Source organism: Erpetoichthys calabaricus, chromosome 9 (genome assembly GCF_900747795.2).
Source record: "Erpetoichthys calabaricus chromosome 9, fErpCal1.3, whole genome shotgun sequence".
Classification (NCBI taxonomy): Eukaryota; Metazoa; Chordata; class Cladistia; order Polypteriformes; family Polypteridae; genus Erpetoichthys; species Erpetoichthys calabaricus.
Window position 1 is genome coordinate 137,119,525 of NC_041402.2, and position 23,792 is coordinate 137,143,316.

Below are 23,792 nucleotides of genomic sequence, written 5' to 3' on the forward strand. Positions count from 1 at the left end.
CAAAACCATTCACATGCAATGAGGAGTCTGCACAAAAACAACATTGGTGTGTTATGTTGATTAAACTTGTAAGAAAGAATATCACGGTACTCTGTCCACATGGAGTTCATCATAAACTGAACTATTTCATGCTGTTTAAATTCTGCTCAGTTACTGGAGAATATTTTATTTTACAGCTGTTAAATTCAGTTAAGTTTATTACACATCACTAAGAACAAACATATTACAAATATGAACTATAGCAGCAAGCAACTTACTGTAAAAAAAATGAAACAAATAGATTGATTCAAGTGATAACTGCTCACTCACTTAATTTAAGTCTGTGGATATAAAGTTGAACTTCTTTATAAGATTAATAGCTGTTGGAATAAATGAGGATTTGAACCGGTGGCTTTATGCTCTTGATTCCTTTAGCATCTGACCTGATTGCACAACTGAGAACAAATTAAAGAATCTGAACAAGTGGACTGTCACAGTTAATACTAAGAGGGCCAGTCAGCACAATGCCATGCAACATAGTGTTATTTTCTTTTGTTGAAAAAGGACCATTTATTTCTATAAAACTGGTTGGCTACATTAGATTTTGTAAACCTGATGCCTTAAGTCAAATGGCAATTTTATTTTAATAATAATTGATATCTAAAGATATTTTTAAACAAACACAATTTGTCCATAGAGGGAAATTGCAACAATAGATCAAAACGGAAAGGGGACTTTATATAATTTATTACGTGAGTGGAAAAATAAAAACACTACATACTTATATAATATATATATATATATGTACACACACAGTACCTGCCAAATAATACAAAGAGTACACAACATGTGTTTTGCCCTAATTGGGGCTCATCAGGTATATACACCTATGCTTCCCCTTATGGCGATCGAACCTTAGACATCAATGTTACGCCATGAAAGCTGCTTCTTTTATTTTGCAGGATGAATAATTTCATTATGGTCAACTAATGTGGAACTAAAATGAATATACCATAATGTCAACTTGTGAATCAGCATGCACAGTTCAGATCGGGCCTTGCCGAAAAGTGGATTTTTTTGTTTTTTTCATTAAGCACATGCAGTGTGTGTCAGTACCTGGTTCCTGTTGCCGGCCTGATCTGCACGCGCGTGCATATTGAAAGGCAATGTCATCGCACACTTTACGGTGCTGCCCAATCTGTTTGAAACATGTGTGAACACTTTACGGCATGTTAGGCTTTCAATACGCCTGCTCTCGCGGATCGGGCAGGCACGCAGATCGGGTAGCGAAAGTCTCCGCTGCTGCTGATGTCACCTCCGGTTCCACCCCTGATGATGTCACTTCCGGCCCCAATTACATCACTTCCTCCACTGACCTTTAAAGCCGCCATTTTGTCTTGTGGGATATAGCGCTTTATAGGCGCTGACCCGACACAGACTCACAGCAGAGACACGGGTAAAATGAACAAAAAGACTTTATTTTCTTCAGCTGTGGGACACTTCTTACCCGTGTCCCACGGGCCCTACGCAGTCCCCAAAACACACACAAAAGAAAAACACCACATAAATCACTTGTTCTTCTCTTCCACTCCTCCTGGGCAGCTTTGTCCTCCTCCTTCCGTCTCTAGCACCTCAAGTAGTGACTGCAGGCTCCTTTTATAGCCTACCTGGAAGTGCTTCAGGTGATAATTAACCTAATTAAGGCTGCGCTTCTGGGTGAGGCTGTGTTACAGCCCACACGGGCTCAGGAAGCCATGCAGCTTCCCCTGGCGGTGGCCACGGAGCCCAACAGGAATAAGCTCCGGTCTTCCCCAATTGTGGCCCCGATGCAACCCGGAGGGGCTGCCACCAAGTGTTCCAGGGGACGTAGTGTACATCCTATGGGTGTTCCCCTGGATCCAGTGTCAAAGGGGCGTCCCGGCAGGGCATGGGTCTCGGCCGTCCACCGCAATCTATATGTGACAGTTCTGTTTTGGACTCAGTGTTGTGAACAACTCACAATCTCTTTACCTTTTTGCAGGCAAGGCATATTATACAGGTGACTGCCCCAAACCTTCATGATGTCTGTTTGTCGTTCTTGTGACAATATATATATATATATATATATATATATATATATACAGCATATTAAAAAAAATTCTAAAGGTTTAAAATCACAAAAAGCATAAAACTCAAGGAAGCCAAACTTAAGCTGCTGGTCATTGCGTGCGTATCCGCCAAGGAATATTATACTAAAGTTTGAAAGATATGTCTTTAACATTTGGGAGGATACTTGATGATACTGCCAGATGTTATAACAGTGGCCTGTTGACATCACATAAACATGGCACCCCAAACCTGTGTTTGGCAATGGGTATCATTGCAATGCATAATATAGCAGTCCACATGAAAAAAATGTACACAAAATAGTGGTAAGACAAAATGGGATTGGGATGACATCACTCAAACAACAATAAAATAATTCATATAGTAGAAGCTCAAAAATAGAACAAAATATTTTCAACTAAAGTTTAATGAGTTCCTAAAAGTTGGGAAAGCATCAGGAGAGTGAGACAGGACACAATAAAGGAAATAATAGAAAGCTTGTACTGGCAAGGATGACACATATTGACATACCAGTTCATGAAAAAGGGATTCCCTACCTCATATGTATTGGAGGCCCCGGGGGCATCCAAAAAACAAAATTGCCAAGAAGTAAACAAGTGATGCTTCCTCGGACCACTAAAGGGTAGAGAGCACAGCAAATGGCAGGAATGCCTGACCCTCCTTTCAGAGAGAGAATGAGGTCTTGGGAGTATAAGGAGAAGTTAAAAGGCTTCCATGATAAAGCATAACAGCTCATAAACTTACAGTTCCAGATCAGAGACAGTACTGCCCTAGAGACTTGTCCTCTTAATGGTATGGAGGATGTTGCAGTGTTGGGACACCAGATGGAGCTCTAGTTTCCATCCATCCATTATCCAACCCGCTATATCCTAACTACAGGGTCAGGCCTCCAACACAGGGCGCAAGGCAGGGCATGCACACACACACCCACACACACACCAAGCACACACTAGTAACAATTTAGAATCACTAATGCACCTAACCTGCATGTCTTTGGACTGTGGGAGGAAACCGGAGTACCCAGAGAAAACCCACACAGACACGGGAAGAACATGCAACCTGGGTCTCCTAACTGCGAGGCAGTAGCGATACCCACTGTGCTACTGTGCCGCCGGAGCTCTAGTTTGCTGTACTTAATAACAATTTTGTTCCACCATGACCCCAGAAATATTAGAAAGTGAAAGGCTCACTGGTTAGAATGTGAGTTGGGGTAAGGTTTGAAGTGGAGGAAGGAAAACAGACCACAGTATACAGGCAAAGAGAAAGAGAGAAGGCTTCATAGCTAGGCAAGTGGGCAAGACACCCCACCAGGCGGACAGGGATTCTATCCTCTCCAACCAGGTCTAACAACGCCACAGATTTAGTTGTTTTGTCCACTTCCTTTTCAGCTTTTCCTTTTTTCATTCCTCCATTCTATTCCTTTGCACAAATCACCCCCTTTAGTGCCCTGTGATAGTTAGGTTGATCAGGGGTTGATTTTTATCTTGAACCCAGTACTACATGGAAAGGACCTGGACCCTTGCGCCCCTGAATTAGATTTAATGGTTTTGATAGTGTTAAGCTATCTACTTTTGTATATTTTAACCTTCCTAGCCTTATTTTCAGTAAGAAGGTCTCTTCAATTGTGCCCCACCTTTGTAACATTATATTATAATTTCACAAGACATAATTAATGGTTATGAGACTGCATTAACCAAACATAATGCAGAGTCATCTAAAAAGGGAACTCAAAGACCTCTAATACACTGAGGCTGCTACTTCAGATTCATAAAGCAGCTTATTTTGTTTAGTGAGCTGTGTTATGAGCTTTTAGATTCTAGAGAAAGCCATAATGATCCTTGAGACTCTCTGTTTAGCTTCAATGTTTGTGTCAGTGCTTTGTGGTACTCCCTGCCATACCAGGGGCTTAAATTAATGGGTCATTAGTGGCACTTGGGATGCTACAACAATCCTTGAGTGTCAGATATGGCTCATGGAGCATTAAAATCCTGGTTTTAGTTTAATGTTTCATGAGACCACCTTCCTTGGGCTTTATTCATTATTTACAAATGGACCTGGGTTATTGATCTGGGATGACACTCTGCCTTTAAATGGTCAGTGCATAGGGATCAGCATACTGTATTGGTTATTACAGAGGAAAGTCGTCAAAAATCAGGAGGCTTTAAGAAAACAGTTCTGTGGTACCTTTTCAAATTCACTGCTCTATATTTGCAGTGACTGCTTAAGCTCATATACTGTAAATTCAGTCAAGTACTTAGAACTTTGGGTAATAGTCTCTTATTGTCACAGATCTCTCTTTTTCAGAATTCAAAGTTTTTTATAAGGTGCTTTAATATCCTAAGAAAAGGAGACCTGCAAACAAATTTTATAGAGGTCATCCTTATCATCTTTGAGCTCTATTTCGAGTAGTAAACACAGTTTAAATGTAGGATTCCTAAATCTTTCTTAACAATCTATAGACTTCCATGACATATGGATTTAAATTCAAGGGATTTTTTAAAGTATTTAACCAAAACTCTAACTACAGTGGTAAAGTTGTGTATGCAACTTTTCTTAGTCATCTTCTTGGTGGTCTGAAAGAAACCAGATGAAACATACAGCCTCCATGTGTAAGACACTGACCGTAAGGGATCCATTAAGAATCCACACTCACAGTCAAAGGAAGTGCTTCAAACAGCCAATACACCAGTGTGATTCTCAATTTTTTCTTGAAAACAGGCTAACCACTTTAATACATGCCTGGTTAAAAAGCTTTTACCAGACCCCCTGAGGTTCTGACAATATACAGGTTTGTCAAGTGAAACGCAAGGTGCAGTGATTAGCAGCCATCACACAGCGTTATAAATGGAGGTGATGGAGGAAGGGAGGTTTGATGGTGCTCTTCAGGGAAGCGGCTGCTTTATTATCTAACAGCACCTCATTCGCCCAGCAATCAGAGTCTGCTATCATTCCTACAGAGAGCCATTTCAGAAAGCGGAACCTCACTTGAGGACTGATAACAGACTGCAAAGTCATCTCATTCCTGTCAAAACATCCTGAACGCAGCAGTCATTCGAATTTTTGTTCTGGAAAATCAATCCAGCTGTGAATGCCCCACTGGGCCACCACTAGGAATGAAAACAATGTATCAGTGTTTGATTCAATTAAAATGCGAGGAAAGTGTGGTGGGGGTTTGGGGATGGGGGGGCATGGTGGCAGAAACAGGTAGGACTTCAGCCTCACAGCTCTAGGGTCCCTTTGTTTACCTGTTCTCCCAGTGTTTGTAGGGATTTTTCCAGAGTGCTCTGGTTCCCCTGCATTCCAACAATATACATATACTGTATCTGGAAAAAAATGCACATCCTTACTGTTTCCATATCAGTTAAGAAGTTAATTTAATCCAGGTATAACAAATCAAGTACACCTGGCTAGGTGATGACCAGGAAGTGCTTCTTCTTTATATAAAAAACAGAACGTTTGGCAGATAAGTTGGGGTCTGGAGCTTTCCCGCAAGGACAAAAGACACCTGCATTGATCTCAGAGAAGAAATGGGTTCTACCTGAGATAGGTTTCTAAGGTTATTTCCAGGTAGTCTGAAGTTTGTCATTCAACAGTGAAAATAATTTATAAAATAGACAACATTAAAGATGGTGGACAAGCTTTCCGGGAGTGGCTGTCACAGCTACTGAATTAGGACTAATTACTGTTTCACACATGGCCTCTGCGTACAAAAATATCCAAAAATGTTCATTGCCTGAGTTTTGATTTCTCTCATTTTTAGAACTAGATAACTAGCCTACTATGTAAAACCATTAAATTAAAAGTGTGTGTACTTACACTTTTGTGCCATACCTAGTATGAGTGAATATGACCTTTGATGGATGGTTGTCCTATGCACAGTTAATTCCTGCCACAAATTCATCCATGGCACAGTTATGGAGAAAGTGGGCTCAGAAAATGAGCGATATTTAAATTTAACAATGGGCTCAAAATTATAATCATTTTATCAATTCATCTGGTTAAGTAGGTGCTTCTAATTTGTCATTGGTAACTGTTTTACTCTTCAGACATATCCCTGATACTTCTGATGTCTGCAGCACTTCAGGGTCTAAATCTTTCCAGCCAATACATCTGTGCAGCTTAGCTGTGAGTGGATGTGGCCTGATGTTAGTATCAAGAAGCAGGGACATTCATTAAGTGCTCTTCTACTGCTAGGAATCAATTACACTGTTGATTAGTTCATTTCTTTAAATTCTTTAAATTTTGAAGTTCTAATCTTTTTCTAGACAGACATTAGCTGCAGTGTGATGATTTGCTGAGCCAAGCACATTGTCTTGTCAATCACAAGGAATGTAGGCAGCTAGACTGATCTAATCAAAGACTGAGGCACCGTCAAATAAAACAGGTTATGGCCACTCCATATCTCCCACTAAACATCTCACACAAAGCACATATTAACAAAGAGTGGGGCCTGCTGTTATGCTTGCACCCTATGAGTAGAAGCTCTCATTTTGAAACTAATGAACTTACTAACATATACTTTTTTTTTAAAAAGTAAAAACTATTTATGTGTTGGAAAAAATGACAGAAATACCATATAAACCAGGAGTATAACATTGAAATAAATAAATTGCAATTACAAAGGCAGCTGCAAAGGTTGACCACCAATATTTGTCCAGCAAAACAGAGGTCTGACAATTAGCATTTTCAGTGGAATGTAAGACATCTAACAGATTTCCAAAGAAGTCAAAAAATTGATGCCATAAATACTGGTGTATCACAAAAACTGCAAAGTTATTTCACGTTACATGAGGAAGAGTTTCAAAATTACAGACAGCATTTGCCAAACATGGATAAACCGTATGGGCAAAAAGAAACAGTGGTAGCAAATCAAAGCTCATCAAGGAGAGCAGATGAACACATTGCAGAATACTTGTTAAACAGCACAAAAGTAGAGCCTCGAAAATGACCACAGAAAAAAATCAGCACCTCTGTAATCTCTGTAACCGCCTGCTGACAGAAACTGCATATGGCGAGTTTAACAAGGCTGGAATTTTAATGGCAGAACTTATATTAAAGACCAGTGCACCAGTGCAAAAGGACACGTACGCTGGTGTGAAGAGCAGAAACTCTGGGCCCTGAGCAATACAAAGATGTAATATGGTCTGATGAGCCACCTTACACCTGGACACAGCTACATGATGCTTTCTAACTGCAAAGTCTGCTGCCAAGTGTTTAACATGGAGGAGTATCCATAATGTTGTCGGCAGCCATCTCATGAGAATCATGGGTCTGATGATTGCTCTTAATGGAATTATAATGACTGAGAAATGTGAGGCCATTTTACAGGACAAGGTGCATCCCATGGTGCAAACACTGTTTCATGTTGCTGTTTCCATATCCCAGAATGATAATGCCTTCAGATACACTGATATGCTAATTCAGCAATGGTTTAGTGAACACCAGGGTGAACTTAACAGCCTGCCATGGTCTCCCTAATTCTCATATCTGACCTTTGCTAAACACTTAAAGGAGATTGTGGAAAGCACAATGCAAAGTAAAGTTCCTTCTCTGTCATCTCTGAAGGGAATGCATGCTTTTCTTCTTGAAGAATGGTTCGATATCTCACTATACACAGTTTAGAACTTTTACGACAGCATTCCAAGATGCAGTTAAGCTGCTCTGATAGAAATGTGGGGCCCTAATCCTTATTACTTCCTTGATACTAATATATTATTAGATATTTCTGTTATTCTGAAGACATAGTAAAACTAGAGATATATCTTTCTGCTGCCATCCAAAATATCAGATAGGTTGAATGTTTTCCTTTGATCTTTATTTGAAGCTGCAGTGTAAATTGATGGATGATATTTATAGCAGCATCAGTAGTAGTAATACTAGCAGTTTTATAATGTACAAAATATGCTGTGAAATTCTCCTTTGCAAGTACAACCAACATCCAACAACGCATATGTGACCAATGTCTGCACAAAGCTACAGGTGTAAGGCACCTCTAGTGATTATTTAGTCAGGTATAAGTTACCAGGACGAATGAAGACAGCATGATCAGTTATACATAAATAGCATTATACAGTGTTTTGTATGCTGTTTATGTTTAAACTATATGCTTCTGTGTTTACGTTGCATTAAATTTTCTATACTTTATTTAGTCAAAATAGTTATTTTATAGTATACTTTGCTCCTAAGTAGAATAGTGCTAAATAAAAATAAGCAGAACTGAATTGAATTCTCAATGACATTGATGTTAAATATTGTGAATGGAAACATTCAGGCTCTTATGGAAATGGCAAAGAACCATCTAAATTATGCATTTTCAAGTGGTAAAAGAACACATCAGGATATTTCAGCACTGAGATTTTCACCAAAGGAGGCCAGTGGCTTGTCTGTAGTAAGTTTACAAATTCAGTTGCTAAGCTCTCTAATGATGTATATGTGAGGAAATATAATCATAATAATCTAAAGAATACAAATCCTTCTGAAAAGGAACATACTGTACCTAAGACTGAGTGTGAGCTTAGGGTCCCATACCTTGGTTTGAAACACAACACTTCACAATGGTTTGGTAACGCAAGTCAACAAACCAGTAAAGCTAAAGACGATCTTTAATCCTAAGATTTTGCTTCACTGTATTCTGAGAGGCACCTTTAGCACTCTTTATCTCAGTTCAAACTATCTTGTCAAACTAACTGAAATACATACTCCATAAACAGCCAGACACCAGTTATTAGGACTATAGCTCCATGACTCCTAAGACACTAGCTTCTGTGAAGAGAACCAACTTGGTACCTTTTTCTCATCTCCATCCTGAAGGAGATGTAAGTTGCTTCGTCGCTCACTGTTAGACCTCCTCAACGAGGCGCTGTGGTGTTCAATGAGATCTGCTGGTGGTGACACACTGCGGCCCTGGGGATCAACCCACGTGTACACATGATTGGTCACATATCCTCCTGGGATTCGTCCAACTGACCTGACAGACAAGGACAGCTTCTTGGAGCCCTTGAGAACCTGCAATGTTAAAAAAAATATACATATTAAACTAAGTGCTGTAGAAAGTAATGGTGGTGTGAGAAACCAGGATTAATGTCATCAACCATACATGAAAACAGGGTGGACAAACATTTGCAGGCTTTTCATAGGTTGTTCCTTGTCAGGCGCCACTAAGTATCTCCTAGAATCAGATTTCAGACAGAACTGCTATACTGTATATGGCTTATAAATTTTAAGAAGCGATGTCCCCTCATTGCAATGCCATATAGACAGGACAAAAGGACTGTACAGCTCAATTTCTAGACTTACAATATTTTCTTTTATGGCCTACTTTAAAAGCACATGATTTACCAGAACTGGCCTGGCACTGAAGTACTACACTATTTTAACTTAAATAGGGATTGGCTTTTGTCCCAGTGTTCCCAATAGTTATTTTACTGCCGGGTATTTATAGTATTGTCACAGAAGCCGGTAATTATCATGTCAGAGGTTTTTAGGCTGAAGTGGGTGTAAGTCTGTGTCCACCCTCTGGCACTCTATAGTGCAATTGAAGAAAATGGATCATCATAATGAAATAATGTCAGGTTCTATACAAATTACTAGAAGCTTTCTAAATCTGCTGAAGAAGGCTCTTAAATAGGCCTTTGCTGATGTGTTTCCAGTTTGTAAGCATTTTTAAAAAAGTTACAAATTAAAAGATTTTTACAATTACACAGACTGGCTCAGTGTTTAATGACACAACCTAATGGTTTTGGACTCCTAAATTCCCAGTGGTACAGCTTGTCTGTATGGAATTTGCATGTTCTCCCCATGACTGTGTTTTTTTTCTCCTAAATATGTGCACACTAGTTTAGTTCATGACTTTAAACTGGCCGTGAGAATGATATTATGGCATGTGATGGAATGGCATCCTGTTCCCGAGTCTGCTGAGATGGACAAGACTCTGAACTGGCCAAATGGTTAAAAAGAATGGATAGAATGATGGGTTAAAATGCTTATTATTTATTATAATTTACCATAATATATTGCAGTCATCTGTGTAGTTTAGCTCCTAATATCATTTTTTAATGATCTAGATGGCACATTCTGTGCCAAACTAAATGACTCAAGCCAAAATGAATTGACTGTGCTTTTAATATTAAAAATGACAAGTGACAACAGATTAAAGAGTAATGGTAACAGTTTCATTAAAAAGAAAACATTGAGCAAAACTTTCAACAAACCTTTCAACAATCTCAAAAGCCATTAGCCAAAAACTGAAGTGTTAAAAGGTACATTTAACCTCAACTGTTTGGGAAATGAGTATGACAGCTTCAGTTAAATAAAAAAAGTTATAAAATTAAAACTTGATTTACAATGTTTATATCTCATGTTGTATGGGAACAAGGTGCAAATCATGCCATGGCTTTTGGGGAGCTGAACCCTGATCTGGGGGTGTATATCAAAGGGCACACTGTCCGTATTTCTCTAGTCACAACAAATGTTACGCATACATTGACTTAAGCATATCCATGTAGTGAACCTTCATCAGGGGTGATGCTAATTGAAGATTCTTCTTGTGTTCTTTTTAATTATGACTTTCCCACCACTGTTTTGCAATATGATTTCAACAGCAGCATAGTGACATTTATGAACAGTTTCTATTTTTGCACCAACAACTTAGAGTAAGGTTAAAATAAGAGTGAGCCTTTCATCTAGACTTTTCCTTAAGGACCATATACTGTAAGCACATTTGATTTGACATAAACTGTCATTTCTTAAACTGGAATTATGTTAATTTCAAGTACATTTGCTGCATTGCCTCTATAATCTCAATGGCCCTCTTATGTAATATGCTATCGTTATGCCTATATATTGAAGATTACACTCTCCTTGTCAGCACCAATTCAATGGATTCTTCTTGATTTCATTGCACTTTTAAGTTACTCACTATAATTAGATCAGCCACACTAGAATGAAAATTATGTGACTGTTGCAGGCTTGGACTTTTTATAGTTGCCCCTGCAGCGGCACTGAAGTTGCTCATTTAAATATGGAATGCCAGCTCAGAGTGCTGCTGACTCAGCAACAAAGTCATCCTCGGCTGATGCAAGACTCGGCATTGTTACAACATATATTGTGTATATTTTACAAGCCTACTGGCTCACACTGTTTCCTCTTTACAGCTCCTCCCAGCCCTGGCATATTAAATCATCTCTCCCTCTTCCATAGTTCCTTATACTCCACAGCAGTGACGATGTTGACTTCTGTAATGAAGCACCCAGAATGATGAGATTCTTCACTGACAGAGTATACCCTTCTCAAGTGGGTAGAGCACTCAGTCAAGCCAGGAGCAGACCTTGTAACATCTACTCTAAGAAAAACCCCAATAATGAAACCCACATCCTGCTGATTCTCCCATTCCATCCTAACACTTTAGCTCTTCCACAGCTAATCAATCAAAATTTCCCAGACTGATCCTTCCACCAGAGACTGTTTGATCTAATTCTCCCTTGATCTCCTTTCATCGACCACCTAACTTATGCAAACTTTTCATCTGCAGTACACTTCAATGAGGAGAGACACGTTCTTCACCAGGCACTTTTAGCTGTAACAGTAGCTTCTATGTCACCTGAAAATATGTAACCAACAATACCCTTTTGCCTGGTCCCTCTGGTAAATTCAACATTAAACAACAGGTCTCATGCCAGTCTAGAAATCTTATTTATTACATTTCTTGTATGAAGTGTCCAGCCAGCTACATAGGTGAAACAAGGAAATAGACAGCAGACCATTTCAGGAAGAATGTTTGAGTCGTTAAAATGAAAGACCTTACAAAGCGTATTAGAGAACACTCACATCCCTTGATCATAGCCACACTGGTGACTCTGTTTGTGTTCTTTCAGAGCTTCAAAGACATTTTCAAAGAAAAACAGAGCTATACTCATTCTCACACTGGGATCACACAAACTAACTTTTTAATCTCTCCCTTCATTGTTTCTACCTGCAGATTTTTTATCACCTATGCTCACCTTTCACACCTTTCATCAGCAATGACTTTGTTTACTCTTTCCCCTCCTATATATGTTACCTGCTCTTTCCTTTTCAGTTGCACACCATAGAAGGCTATACTACCATATACATATATGTTAAGAGTGTTACATGACTAACCCTAAGCCTAAACCTTAGATAAATTCACCACCCTTTCCAAGAGTGGAAGTCTTTCTGCTTTTCTGACTATTATATACCCAGAAATTCCTTTTTTGACTAGGGAGTCCTTTGTCTTCACTGCTATTATTCTAAATAATGTATAGACTAACGAAGACTGCAGTCATGGTAGCCTCAGTGCATTTCACTTGCCAGTTTTTGTGCTTGTAACATAATAATCTTAACAAACAGGTTGTGCCAATTTCTGATAAGCCAGCCACTGTCATCACCTTGATAGACAACAAATGTAAAATGTCATTGCAATGAAAATGTAGCCAAGGCAAAAAATGTTTGATAGATATAATCAGTTTTTCTATAACTACATATATTTTTATAACTTAAATGCTAAATGTGCAACTCTGGTGCTCCATATTTTGCATCACACAGTTGATGAAAAAGTAATATTAAACAAGCCACTGGGGTTTTTGGTGGGCCTATTTTAAACACTGACCCCAATACTCACTATTAAGTGAACATTTTCCCTTCAAAGGGTAATTGGGTATACCAACATGAACTAATTTGCATTTAAAGCAGTGCGCCTAGGTGCCAAACTAAGCACTTGCATCATTACGTTTGATTATGAAAATACACACGATACTATTTTTTTTCACTCCAAACACTTCAAAAGCAATGTAGCCAACGGTGAGAGTGCCCAAGTAGACAACTACATTTGACACTGGTGATGCTCCTGAATGTTACAAACTCAGAAAGATGGTATGCTGCCTAAACATCTATGCATGCACACACATTCGCACAGTGTCACACATGTGTGTCTGTGGATCACCACCCTGGGATGAGAGGAGGCACTGTCACTAACGACATTGTATCTTTCTGTTCATGCAGTCAGGAGAAGACACCCAGTGAGGGCAAATGACTCCTCTCCTTTCGGTCAAAGGAGTATAAACACAAGGAGATCATACAAGGTGGAATGCCATTCTGGAGTGACACTCAAGAGATGCAGCTCCAAAACAGACCTCATTTCTACCGATTCCATGCAGTGGGCAATTCATGTTTTGTTATAGAACCATTGTGTGTCACTTGTGTTTAAAACTTTAAGTGAGTATTAAACGGGGTGACCTGCCTGGTGCCCAACATTTCTCATGTCCAGTTGTCGTACCTTGCACAGCCACAACAGTCTAATTAATATTAGCTGAAGATGACGTCCATTGGTCTCCTTTAAGGATAACTTCCAGCAAGCTCTTATCAAAAATTCATGATAGCAGGAAGGCTTAAGATGGTTAAAATACAATTTTAAGTATTCAAGGATTTTAGGGCATTTGTTGCTTGTAAAATCTGGCAAACCTCCCTCAATTGACTGTCTGAACACTAAAACAGAATTAACTTACACATTTTTTTTTTTTTTTTTTTTGCCAAATGCATTTTAACTCAGCCCTACTTGAGTTCCACAGTAATTTATATTCCTTTTCTTGGTAGACTTGTATAATGCACAAAGGAAAAATACATTCCGAGAAGGCTTATCAGCAAAGACAATAAGAGGCTGGCTTTTTTATTACTCTTAAAAGATCTTTTCATGTTTCTTTCTTTATTTAGAGTTGCGTTTTGGTTTTGATGCAATTATTACAGATAATTAAATTACTTGTTAATAATTATTTAGACAGCACCTTATCATACGTGTACATGTAACTCAAGGTGCTTTCCACAAATTAATTAACAAAACCAACATATACCACATTTATTTGGATTATTGTCATTAATTAATACTATAATAATTTCTAATAAATGTAAGTATACTAAATACAAAATCAACCAGATGATGTTAAGCAAAATGTAACCAATAAAGTGCAAAACAAACCTTCACTCTTATCAGATAAACTTTTTTTAATGAAAATATTTTTACATTAAGGTTAACAATAAAATATCCAGACCTAATTAATATATATATAAATAAATAAATAATATATCCAGAAATACATCTACATTTTACCTATGCATACGTACATGGCAACCCATTGAGTAGAAACAGTTTGATGTTATTAAAGATAATGAAAAGATACAAAAGCAAATAAAACAGTCCATAGTGGTTTCAGTTGATTTAGGATGTAGATGAGAAACATAGTGGCAGCCAACTCTAGGGAACTGGTTTCAATACCAATTGCCCCAATCACTCTGTTTATTAGGTTTGCATGTTCTTCCAGTGCATTTTCTAGTTCCCTTCCACGGTATTTTATACTGTGTGACAGTATAATTGGTGGTGACAATTCCCCATGTTAGACTGACCACCCATCCAACACTGGCTCCTTCATTCTGCCTGTTGATGTCAAAAATAGTTTTGGCTTCCCATAACCCTGTAATGGAAAAATGTAAAATATAACATACACATGATCACTCACTAAGATGTCTGAGTAATTTTTTTAAGGAGATAAAAGCATAACTGTCATATTGTAATGGTAATAGAAGGATAATTAGGCTAGAATTTAAGATTAATGTATACATTTGTTGTAAAGAATTCAAGATAAAGCTCTACACTATTAATCTTTCTTAATGTATGTAAAAACAAAACCATAAAAATAATGTTTATGGTAAAAACATACAGGATTGAAAAGTTGCAACCAATATTGATGTCAATGTTTCTAGTGGAAAGTCTATAAAAAATAAATCTGAAGAATTTGCAGGCAATGCCTGTTCAGTTGATAAAAATAAACTCTATAAACAGCTCCTCTGTGAGTGAGTGTGGATTTCTGAGAGTATGCCATACAGGATTGTTTTTTGCCTTACGCTTAATTTTGCTTAAATAGGGTTTGAATCTTGTGACAATGACCTGGAAAATGTAAAGTTAAGAGTATGGATGGAAAGACAATGAAGGTAATAAAGTTTGGAAGCCAGCAAACAATGTCTCATTACATGAAAAAGGTGATCGGGCTGAGCCAAGTAACTATAAGCCAGTGAGCTTAACATGCATCACGTGTAAATCATTGGTTGCAGCTATTAAGAAAACATCGAGCATCTCATGGCAAAAACAGTCAGCACAGAATTAGACTGCTACTATACTGGAATTCTATGAGTAATCAACCAAAGTATATGGTTGGAAAACTAGATATATTATTTATCTTGAATTTCAGAATATTTTGACCACATCAGATGTTACAGACCAAACTAAAAGAATTGGAAATTCAATGTGCAGTGTGTAGTCGGGTGTAAAATTGGTTTAAACACTAAAAGTAAAGGGTTATGGTGAGGTCAACTTTTTTTGAATTACGTGTTAAAAGTGGTGTCCCTCAGGGATCAGAGCTGGAACTGCTGCTCTTCCTAATATGCATAAATGAACTAGACAAGAATATAAATGACAAGCTGGTTAAGTTCTCAATGGTAGATAATGTAGAATCAGCCAGATTAAGACAGAGGGTCTTGGACAACATGCAATCTTGGGCAGATTTGTTGCAGATAAAATTTAATGCAAAGGTTCTACACATAGGAAGTAAGAATGTTAAATTTAAGTACACAGTAGGAATTTTGAAATCTGAATGCACACCTTATGAAAAGGATCTAAAGACATTTTCATACTCATATTCCATTTGCTTTGTTCTGAGTCACAGGATGTTTCATTACTTTGTTTCGATTCCCAGTTGGTTTTGTCAAGCAAACTAAACATATCAATAGACATCTCATGGATGTGTCGCAGACTTCTTCCATTGGGCAGAAACATTTTTTCCCCAGAAAAAAAATATCATGGCAGGTATTTGCGCAATACTACATTTTCCATAATTATTACCTGGAAGACACGTTGAAAATTATGTGTTAGTAGGTTTATGCACTGAAGGACACATTTCAAGTAGTCGAGTATGCAGCAGATGACAAGCTTTGCTGGTGGCACACACTGAAGTCCTTCAGCTTTATGACAGTAGACTTATCACATAATTTTCATTTAACTGTATGATGTTGTGTATTTACTCTCCAGTAGCCACAATATGAATGTAAAATCAATTTAATTTATCTAAAAATCACACATCTACTGTCTTAACTCTTGTACATATTTGTTGTTGATGTTAATTTTGGAATGCTTGATTATATGTGCATTTAGAGGATACCCCATCTGTGTGCATGGTGTATTCAATATTAGACGGTCTGATCAGTGGTCTCAGAGGACACTGCTGTTTGTTTCTTACCACCTCTGTATGTGTTCTGATAGATCACAAGTAAATTTACACCAATCATTTTATTTTAAACATGGTCGATACCTGTCCGATTGAACAAGTGAGGCTCTGAGACTGAATCAGCTGCTGCTCTGATAGAGTGAGTAAATGTGTGAGCCATTTTGAATTGTGTTATATTTCTACCTTTATTTATTTATTTTCTTGTTTGTTTGTTTGTTTATTGAGTTTAATGCTACATAATTCTTTACTCGTTATGCTATGAATGAGGTTACTCAGTTACTAACAGCAGATGCTCAGCTACCACAGTACACGAAAGTCACACATAATGCACAGTATTTCAATGTGCACCACTTGGATGATGCAACGTCAGCCGTTTTTGTGCCAGTATGCTCACCACATGTTAGCTATTAGGTGGTGAAATGGTGAGAAACATAGTTAACCAAATAGAGATAGAGGATGATTATGGAGCCAGAATGACTAGGTCCAGGTGGACAATTTAGTCAGGACATCTGGATTCACCCTAATCTTTACGAAGGATGACCAGGGATCCTTTATGAACACAAAGAGTCAGTGTGTTATCGTGATATTTCCCACTACTTACACTTTACCTAATGATAAGTGTACTCATCAGGTTTGTTACTGGGTTGGTCTACTGTTGCACCTTAAGATTAACACACGCATACATAGATATTACATGCGTAAACTCAGAAACTCAATAGTGCCCTATTAATGACACACACACAGCTGGTTAATCTCTAGCACTTTAAACCACACAAGTGCCTTATGAACAACACAACTTGTCACTCTCTTAACACTTTAAGAGACCTACATACACACAGACCCTGACCACAGCAGTGCTCCATGAATGATACATACACAGCTAGTTAACCTCTGGTCAACTTTAAACGACACAAGTGCCTTAGGAATAACACAGCCTATCACTCTTCTGGCACTTCAAGAGACTTTATTATTGTCAATTCAAACAACATACGACGTTTAAAATATATCTCAGACCTAAATATTACTTTGTTCTCTAGGAATACATTTAATCATACAAAGGCTCAACATCCTTGGCTATTTATCAACCAAGAATGCCTAACGTTACGTACTGTTCCCTACTATTGTGTGGAGCTCACACCCTCAGCCCTTAATAAACCTTGCAGCACAGAGGTAATGGCAAATCTCCAGCTACACCAGGTGCTTAAAGAAATCTACCTTATTACTTCAATCACTTTAGACATGAAGACAAAGCATAGAAAGTTAAAAGCAGCGTGATATTAATCGCATGAATAATAATACCAAAAAGAACTAAGAGTAATAGAAAATAAGATTGATAGTAAAGTCTGGATATACAGTATATAGTGTTTAGAAAAAGCTTACAAAAAAGTAAAGATGACAAGGATGAATGTCACAGGCGACTTGTGATCTAGCACTTGTAGGTGTTCATTAGATACTTTTCTGACGATCAGATGGAAATGGCCACACATTGCTGGCACCCTCTTCTGATGTCACTCTGTTCTCTTCTGACGTAGTTCTGTCGCTCTTCAGACAAGGCATATTTATTATAAAATTCTACCAGAGGGGTTTCGCAAGATGTGATTGTTAGATATTCCAATTGGCTGGCTGTCAATATGATAAATGAATTAACTTGTCCATTTTCCCAAACAATAAAACTTTTTGATGTTGTTTAGTACCTACTACAATGTCTTCCTTTCCCAAGCTGTAAACCCATTTAGCAACTTGTTGTCCTAGATACCCATCCTTTCTCAGGTTATAAAGTAATTGGTAGCCAGAGGCATCACCATGTCTTCCTCTTTTTGTTTGAACAGCTGTTTTAAAAGTGAGGTACAATTCGGGAAGAGGATATGCTTTGATGTGTCCTGTATTTAAGTTCATCTAGTGTTGTTTTGAGCAAAATGTAATGAAAATATGACACAAATCTGCAGATTTTGCACACCACAACAGTCTGGAATGCTAGTCTTATCCAAAGGATGGTGCCAGTTTTAACAGCACAGTGTCCCAATCACTGCACTGGGGTATTGGAATGCAAGCACAAACCACATGGATCCTTCAGTTTCTACATCTAGACCATGCATAGATGTGATTATGAAGGCTCATGTGTGGAGAACAAGTAAAAGGAAATTATGATAAAGCTATATAATGCACTAGTTAGACCTCATCTTGAAAACTGTGCACAGTTCTGGTCTTCGTATTACAAAAAAGGCAGAACTAAGGTAGAGAAAGTCCAGAGAATTGCAACTAGGCTGATTCCAGGACAGAGATGTATGAGCAATTATGTAAGATTGAAGAAGCTGAACCTTTTTAGTTTAAAACAGTATAACTCAGAAGATGACATGGTTAAATTGTTTAATATTTTGGATGAAATTAGTATGGTCGATCTTTACTCTCACTTTAAAAATAAATTTCTTCAACAATAAAACAGGCAGAAATGGAAACTTTGCAAAAGTAGATTTGGCACACATGTTAGAGTTTTTCTTCAGACAGAGAATCAAAGACACATGGAATAAATTACCATTATAATAATGATATAATAATAAATTAAATTATTAAGCAGAGTGATGAAGAACATAACTTTATGGATCTTCATATCTTCGTTTGAATTTATTTTGAAGAAATTATGTAACTGGGATTGACAAAGTTGTTGGGCTAATTCATCTGTTCAGGTCTAAATGGTTCTAATGTTCTTAAAAACGTATACATAAGCATATTTATTTACTGGAAACAATATTTAGCTGTGAATTACCCAAAACAGCCTATTTTTTTCATAGAAAACAGTTTTATTAAAATGATCAGTTCTTTAAACCATAAGAAAAAAAAGTAAGTGATGGGATTTTGGTGTATAGGAGCAAATGCATAGATTGTGGTCTGGAATGGTTCTATAAAAAATAGTATTACAGATGCTATGATACAGACAATTAGCTAGTGTCCATCTTTTTTGCGAGCTGCACAAATATTAAAAACTTTCCTGACATAGCTATGCAAGGTGATGGGCATATTAACATAACATTTGCAAATGTACTTATTCCAATCCAGGGATGAGCCCAATTGTAATGAATGAATGATATGAAGGTGATGTGTGATACCCCGGTGTCAACAGCCATGGGTATCTTGCGTCTCCTGGGACATCAATAGTCATAACCGAAGATGAAATAAGGCAAGTGAGGATGCAACAACAAGTTAACGGTGCACAAAATGTGCTTTACAAAGCAGTGTCCAAAAATAAACCATGGTGCTTTCAATAAATAATCCATAAAATGGAGCTCTAGTGAGTAATTTAAAAATCTAGAAATAAACGGCTAAAACCAAGGGTAAAATTACAGTCAGAATTAGCTGTTCCCTTTCATTCCTCAGTGCTCTCTCTTGCTCACCCATCAGTCTGCTCACCACGACTGAGACCCTGATGAATGGGGTCCACGAACTGGCTGATGTCCATAATCACCTTCTTCAGCATCTGCAGGGACACTTACCGAGCCCGCCTCACTTAACCTGCCACTTCTGTAGAGGCAGAACCACTGGAGCCCATGATCTCCCTTGCTCTCACCAGTCTACAAGGCTGATTCTACCCTGTAGCCCTGTTCTTCTCATTCTGTGGGGCAACCTCAATCATTCTTTTCTTTCAACCCGCATTGACTCTCCCTATTCTTCCTTCCTCTTTCTTTTCCTTGATTTTTACCTTCTTGTCTTTCTTTCTTGTTTTCTTATTCATTTCTTCTGTCCTACTCAGTCCTTTTTATATAGCCCTATGGAAGTAGGTGCTTCCCTAATGAACCACAGAGCACTAATGAAGGATGCTTGTGCTGATTGCACTCACACATGAATGAGCAATCACCCAATTCTCCCATTAAGCATTCCATGGCTATACAGCTTTTGTCCCCACACACCAACATTCACAAAGTCTGAGATGAACTATTCTTTAAAATATACTGCATCCATCGGATCTACCATTGACCCCAGACACACTTCAACACTCAACCCTCCAAAGATTTATTCAATAATTTTTAAATCCTCTTAGTTCAGTTCTGGATCATGGAGAGGCAGAGTCTGTTCTGGGATACATTGGTTTGAAGGCATTAACCAATGGGCCATGAGTCCATCATAAGGCATACTCACTGTAAATGGATAAATTTAGAGGTGTTGGTTAATCTAACACCAGTATTTGTGGAATGTGAGAATAAAGAAACACCCAAATGCAGAGAGAGAATGAACAAACCCCACTAGACTATAAGGGTAAATCTGAAGTCAAACAAACAATATAGTGGCAAAAAAAAAGATTGTGATCTCTTTAGAATTGCATGCATTTCTGAATTATTTTGATTCAAAATCTATTTTTCTTTTTCAACCTTGAAATAAATCCTAATAATAGATGAAAAATTTTAGATCATCTCTCAGGTGGCATCTCTTTATTAGCAATGACTTCAACCACACCTTATCCTTTATCTTTTGTACAGCCCCACACATCAGTCATGACACATTGTAACCCGCTTCTCTCTATAGAACTGTTCCATTCCATTGGAATTTTAGGGTTATTTTGCACGAATTCCTCGCTTCAGTCCATGCCTCAACATTTCAACTCAGTTAAGGTCATTACATCCTGAAAAAGTTTTGTTCTATTTTGTTTTTTCAAAGTGTAGCGCTGTAGGTCTGCTATTTCAGTTCATGGATGTTCTCCTATGGAATTTGCTGATAACAATGCAGACTTCATTTTTCCCTCAATGATTGTAAACCGTCCTAATCCTTAAGCTATTAAGCAGCGTCAAGCCATTATACTCCTACCTACTATCTTTACAGGAGGTTTATGCAATGTTAGCTAATTATGGTAATTACTGTTTCTGATTTTAAGCAGTGGTGGATGAAAAGCTCCCCTGACTATTTTGTAAGAACTAAAATTTGAAATATAAGTAAAATGCTGATTTTAGCAGAATGCTCTACATCCCAGTAACAGATTCTTACACATTTCTTATTGTTTTCTACTGAATAGTTTATCACCATCACTGAATGACTCTTGTGACATTTTATTATTTGTCCCCAATGGTATCCTCATTGAGAGAAATTGATAAAGGACCTTCACTGTTTTCCTCACTATATCCATGGCCTCTCTCTCTGTTGCTACTACAGAGAGTCTCTAATCACCTAATGACTTATTTCACTGAATTACCTCCTCCAATGACTCTTGACACATCTATCTCCTTCTGCCCCAGACAAGCCTTTATAGTCTGTCACAGTCTGCTGCCACTAGATGTCTTGCCTGTCTTGGTGACATTAGTAACTCATCAAGTAGCTTCTGTCAATGTTTTGAGCTATCTGTCTCAATGCTGTTTTTCGACAAATTTGTAATTTCTTAATGGGTCCCTTAAAAAGTTTCTTAGCTTTCTTAGTAACTCTATCAACATTTCTCATTGTCAGCTCCTTATGAGTCCATCACCTCTTTTAATGAACTGAACAGTTCTCTTGCAGTTTGTCCACATGGGGTCCTCAAATATCTCAGTTCCTACAGTTAGCTTCAATTGAGTCTCACTCATTTTTCACAGACTCTACTAAATTCTTATACTTATCTGTCTGCTGGTTTAATGGCCATTTTCTGAGTTCACACAGATTGCCCTGGTTGCCTGCCTGAAAAAGAATATTGAAGCAGAAATTTTTACAGTCTGATGCCCTTATTAACGGCAATCACCTTTAGTCACCTTTATTCTCACTAAATCCCTTCCCTATCTCAATGAAGTCTCTCTCTATATTTTCTTTTTCTCCTCAAATATCTCAACTCTTTCAATGACCTCTTAGTTTCTACTTTGCCTGAGATTTTCAAATGTTGTCATTTTTATTCCCACTGAGTAGCCTAACTCTCTCCCATCTTTTCCAATTATCCTTTCCACTACTCTCACCCCTGGCTTCATGAGTGACTCCATTTCACACATGCATGTTAGCTCAGAAATGCAGAGATCATGAGTGAACAAAAGCTATAGGCTATATCCCAGAAAGAGATAGTATTATCTCCAAGCATCAATCATTGTGGCCCACATATGAGCAAAGTCTTAAAATTAATGGATTGTTGATGTTAAAGTGAAGGAATCGATGAAAAGATTCTCAAGCTGTGATGTACACTGATCAAGCACAACATCAAAACCACCTTCCTAATATTGTGCAAGTCAGCTTGTGCCACCAAAACAGCTCTGAGCCTACAAGGCATGGACTCCACAAGACCTCTGAAGGTATCCTGTGGTATCAGACACCAAGATATAAGAGGAAAATCCTTTAAGTCCTGAAAGTTGCAAGGTGGGACCTCCATGGCTCAAAACTGTTTTCCAGAACATTCCACAGTTGCTTGATCAGTCTGAGATCTTGTAAACTTGGAGGCCAAGTCCACACCTTGAACTCTGTCATGTTCGTCAAACCATTCCTTTGAAGTATGGCAGGGCACATTATCCTGCTGAAAGAGGCCAATGCTATCAAGGAATACTGTTGCCACAGAGGGGTGTATGTGGTCTGCAACAATCTTTAGGTAGGTGGTATGTGTAAAAGTAATATCCACATGAATACCAGTACTCAAAGGTTTCCCAGCAGACTTGCCTCTGCCTACATCACACTGTCTCTGCCAGCTTGCCTTCTTCCCATAGTGCATCCTGCTGCAGTCTCTTTGCCAGGTAAGCAACACACATGCACACGACTATATACATGATCTAAAACAAAACATGATTCATCAGCAAATCCCACCTTCTTCAATAGCTCCATTGTCCAGTTCTGACACTCACATGGCCATTGTAGCTGCTTACGTCAGTGGACAGGGTTCAGCATGAGCATTCTGATCTATCTGTGGCTGTGCAGCCCAGTACGGAGGAAGCTGTGATACACTGTGGGTTCTGACACCTTTCACTCATGTACAGCATCAAGTTTTTCAGCAATTTGTCCTACAGTAGCTTTTCTGTGGAATTGGGCCAGACAGGCTAGACTTTGCTCCCCTTGCTCATCCATGAGGCTTGGGCACTGATGACCTTGTCACCAGTTTACCAGTTGTCCTTCCTTAGACCACTTTTGGTAGGCACTAACCACTGCATATCGGGAATACCCCGCAACACCTGTTGTTTTAGAGATGCTCTGACCCAGTCATCTAGTCATCAAAATTTAGCATTTGTCAAAGCTACTCAGATTCTTATGCCTGCCCATCTTAAAAAAAATGAATTTTTACTTGTTGCCTACCGATGTTATTTTCTTTACCTGTCAGTGACTTAATGTTGTGGATGATCAGTATATAGAAGTCTGAAACCTGCCTGAGAGTTGCAATAATTGAGTTGCAACAAATTGAGTTGCAACAAATGTTCATTTGTTTTGCAAGGTTATGCTGATGTCACATTATGTGATCTTTTGTCAAGGGGCTTGTCAGACTTGCAGACCATTGACAGACTGCAC

General features: G+C 38.2%; 1 protein-coding gene across 2 annotated transcripts in view; it reads right to left on the reverse strand.

Moving 5' to 3' along the window:
• Window positions 1-23,792, reverse strand: part of whrna (whirlin a) — a 216,559-nt gene that overhangs the window by 167,165 nt on the left and 25,602 nt on the right. For both annotated transcript variants that reach the window (XM_051931531.1, XM_028810227.2), the window contains exon 2: window positions 8,872-9,090. In XM_051931531.1, the coding sequence (XP_051787491.1) occupies window positions 8,872-9,090 (219 nt within the window). The remainder of the gene's footprint in view (window positions 1-8,871; window positions 9,091-23,792) is intronic.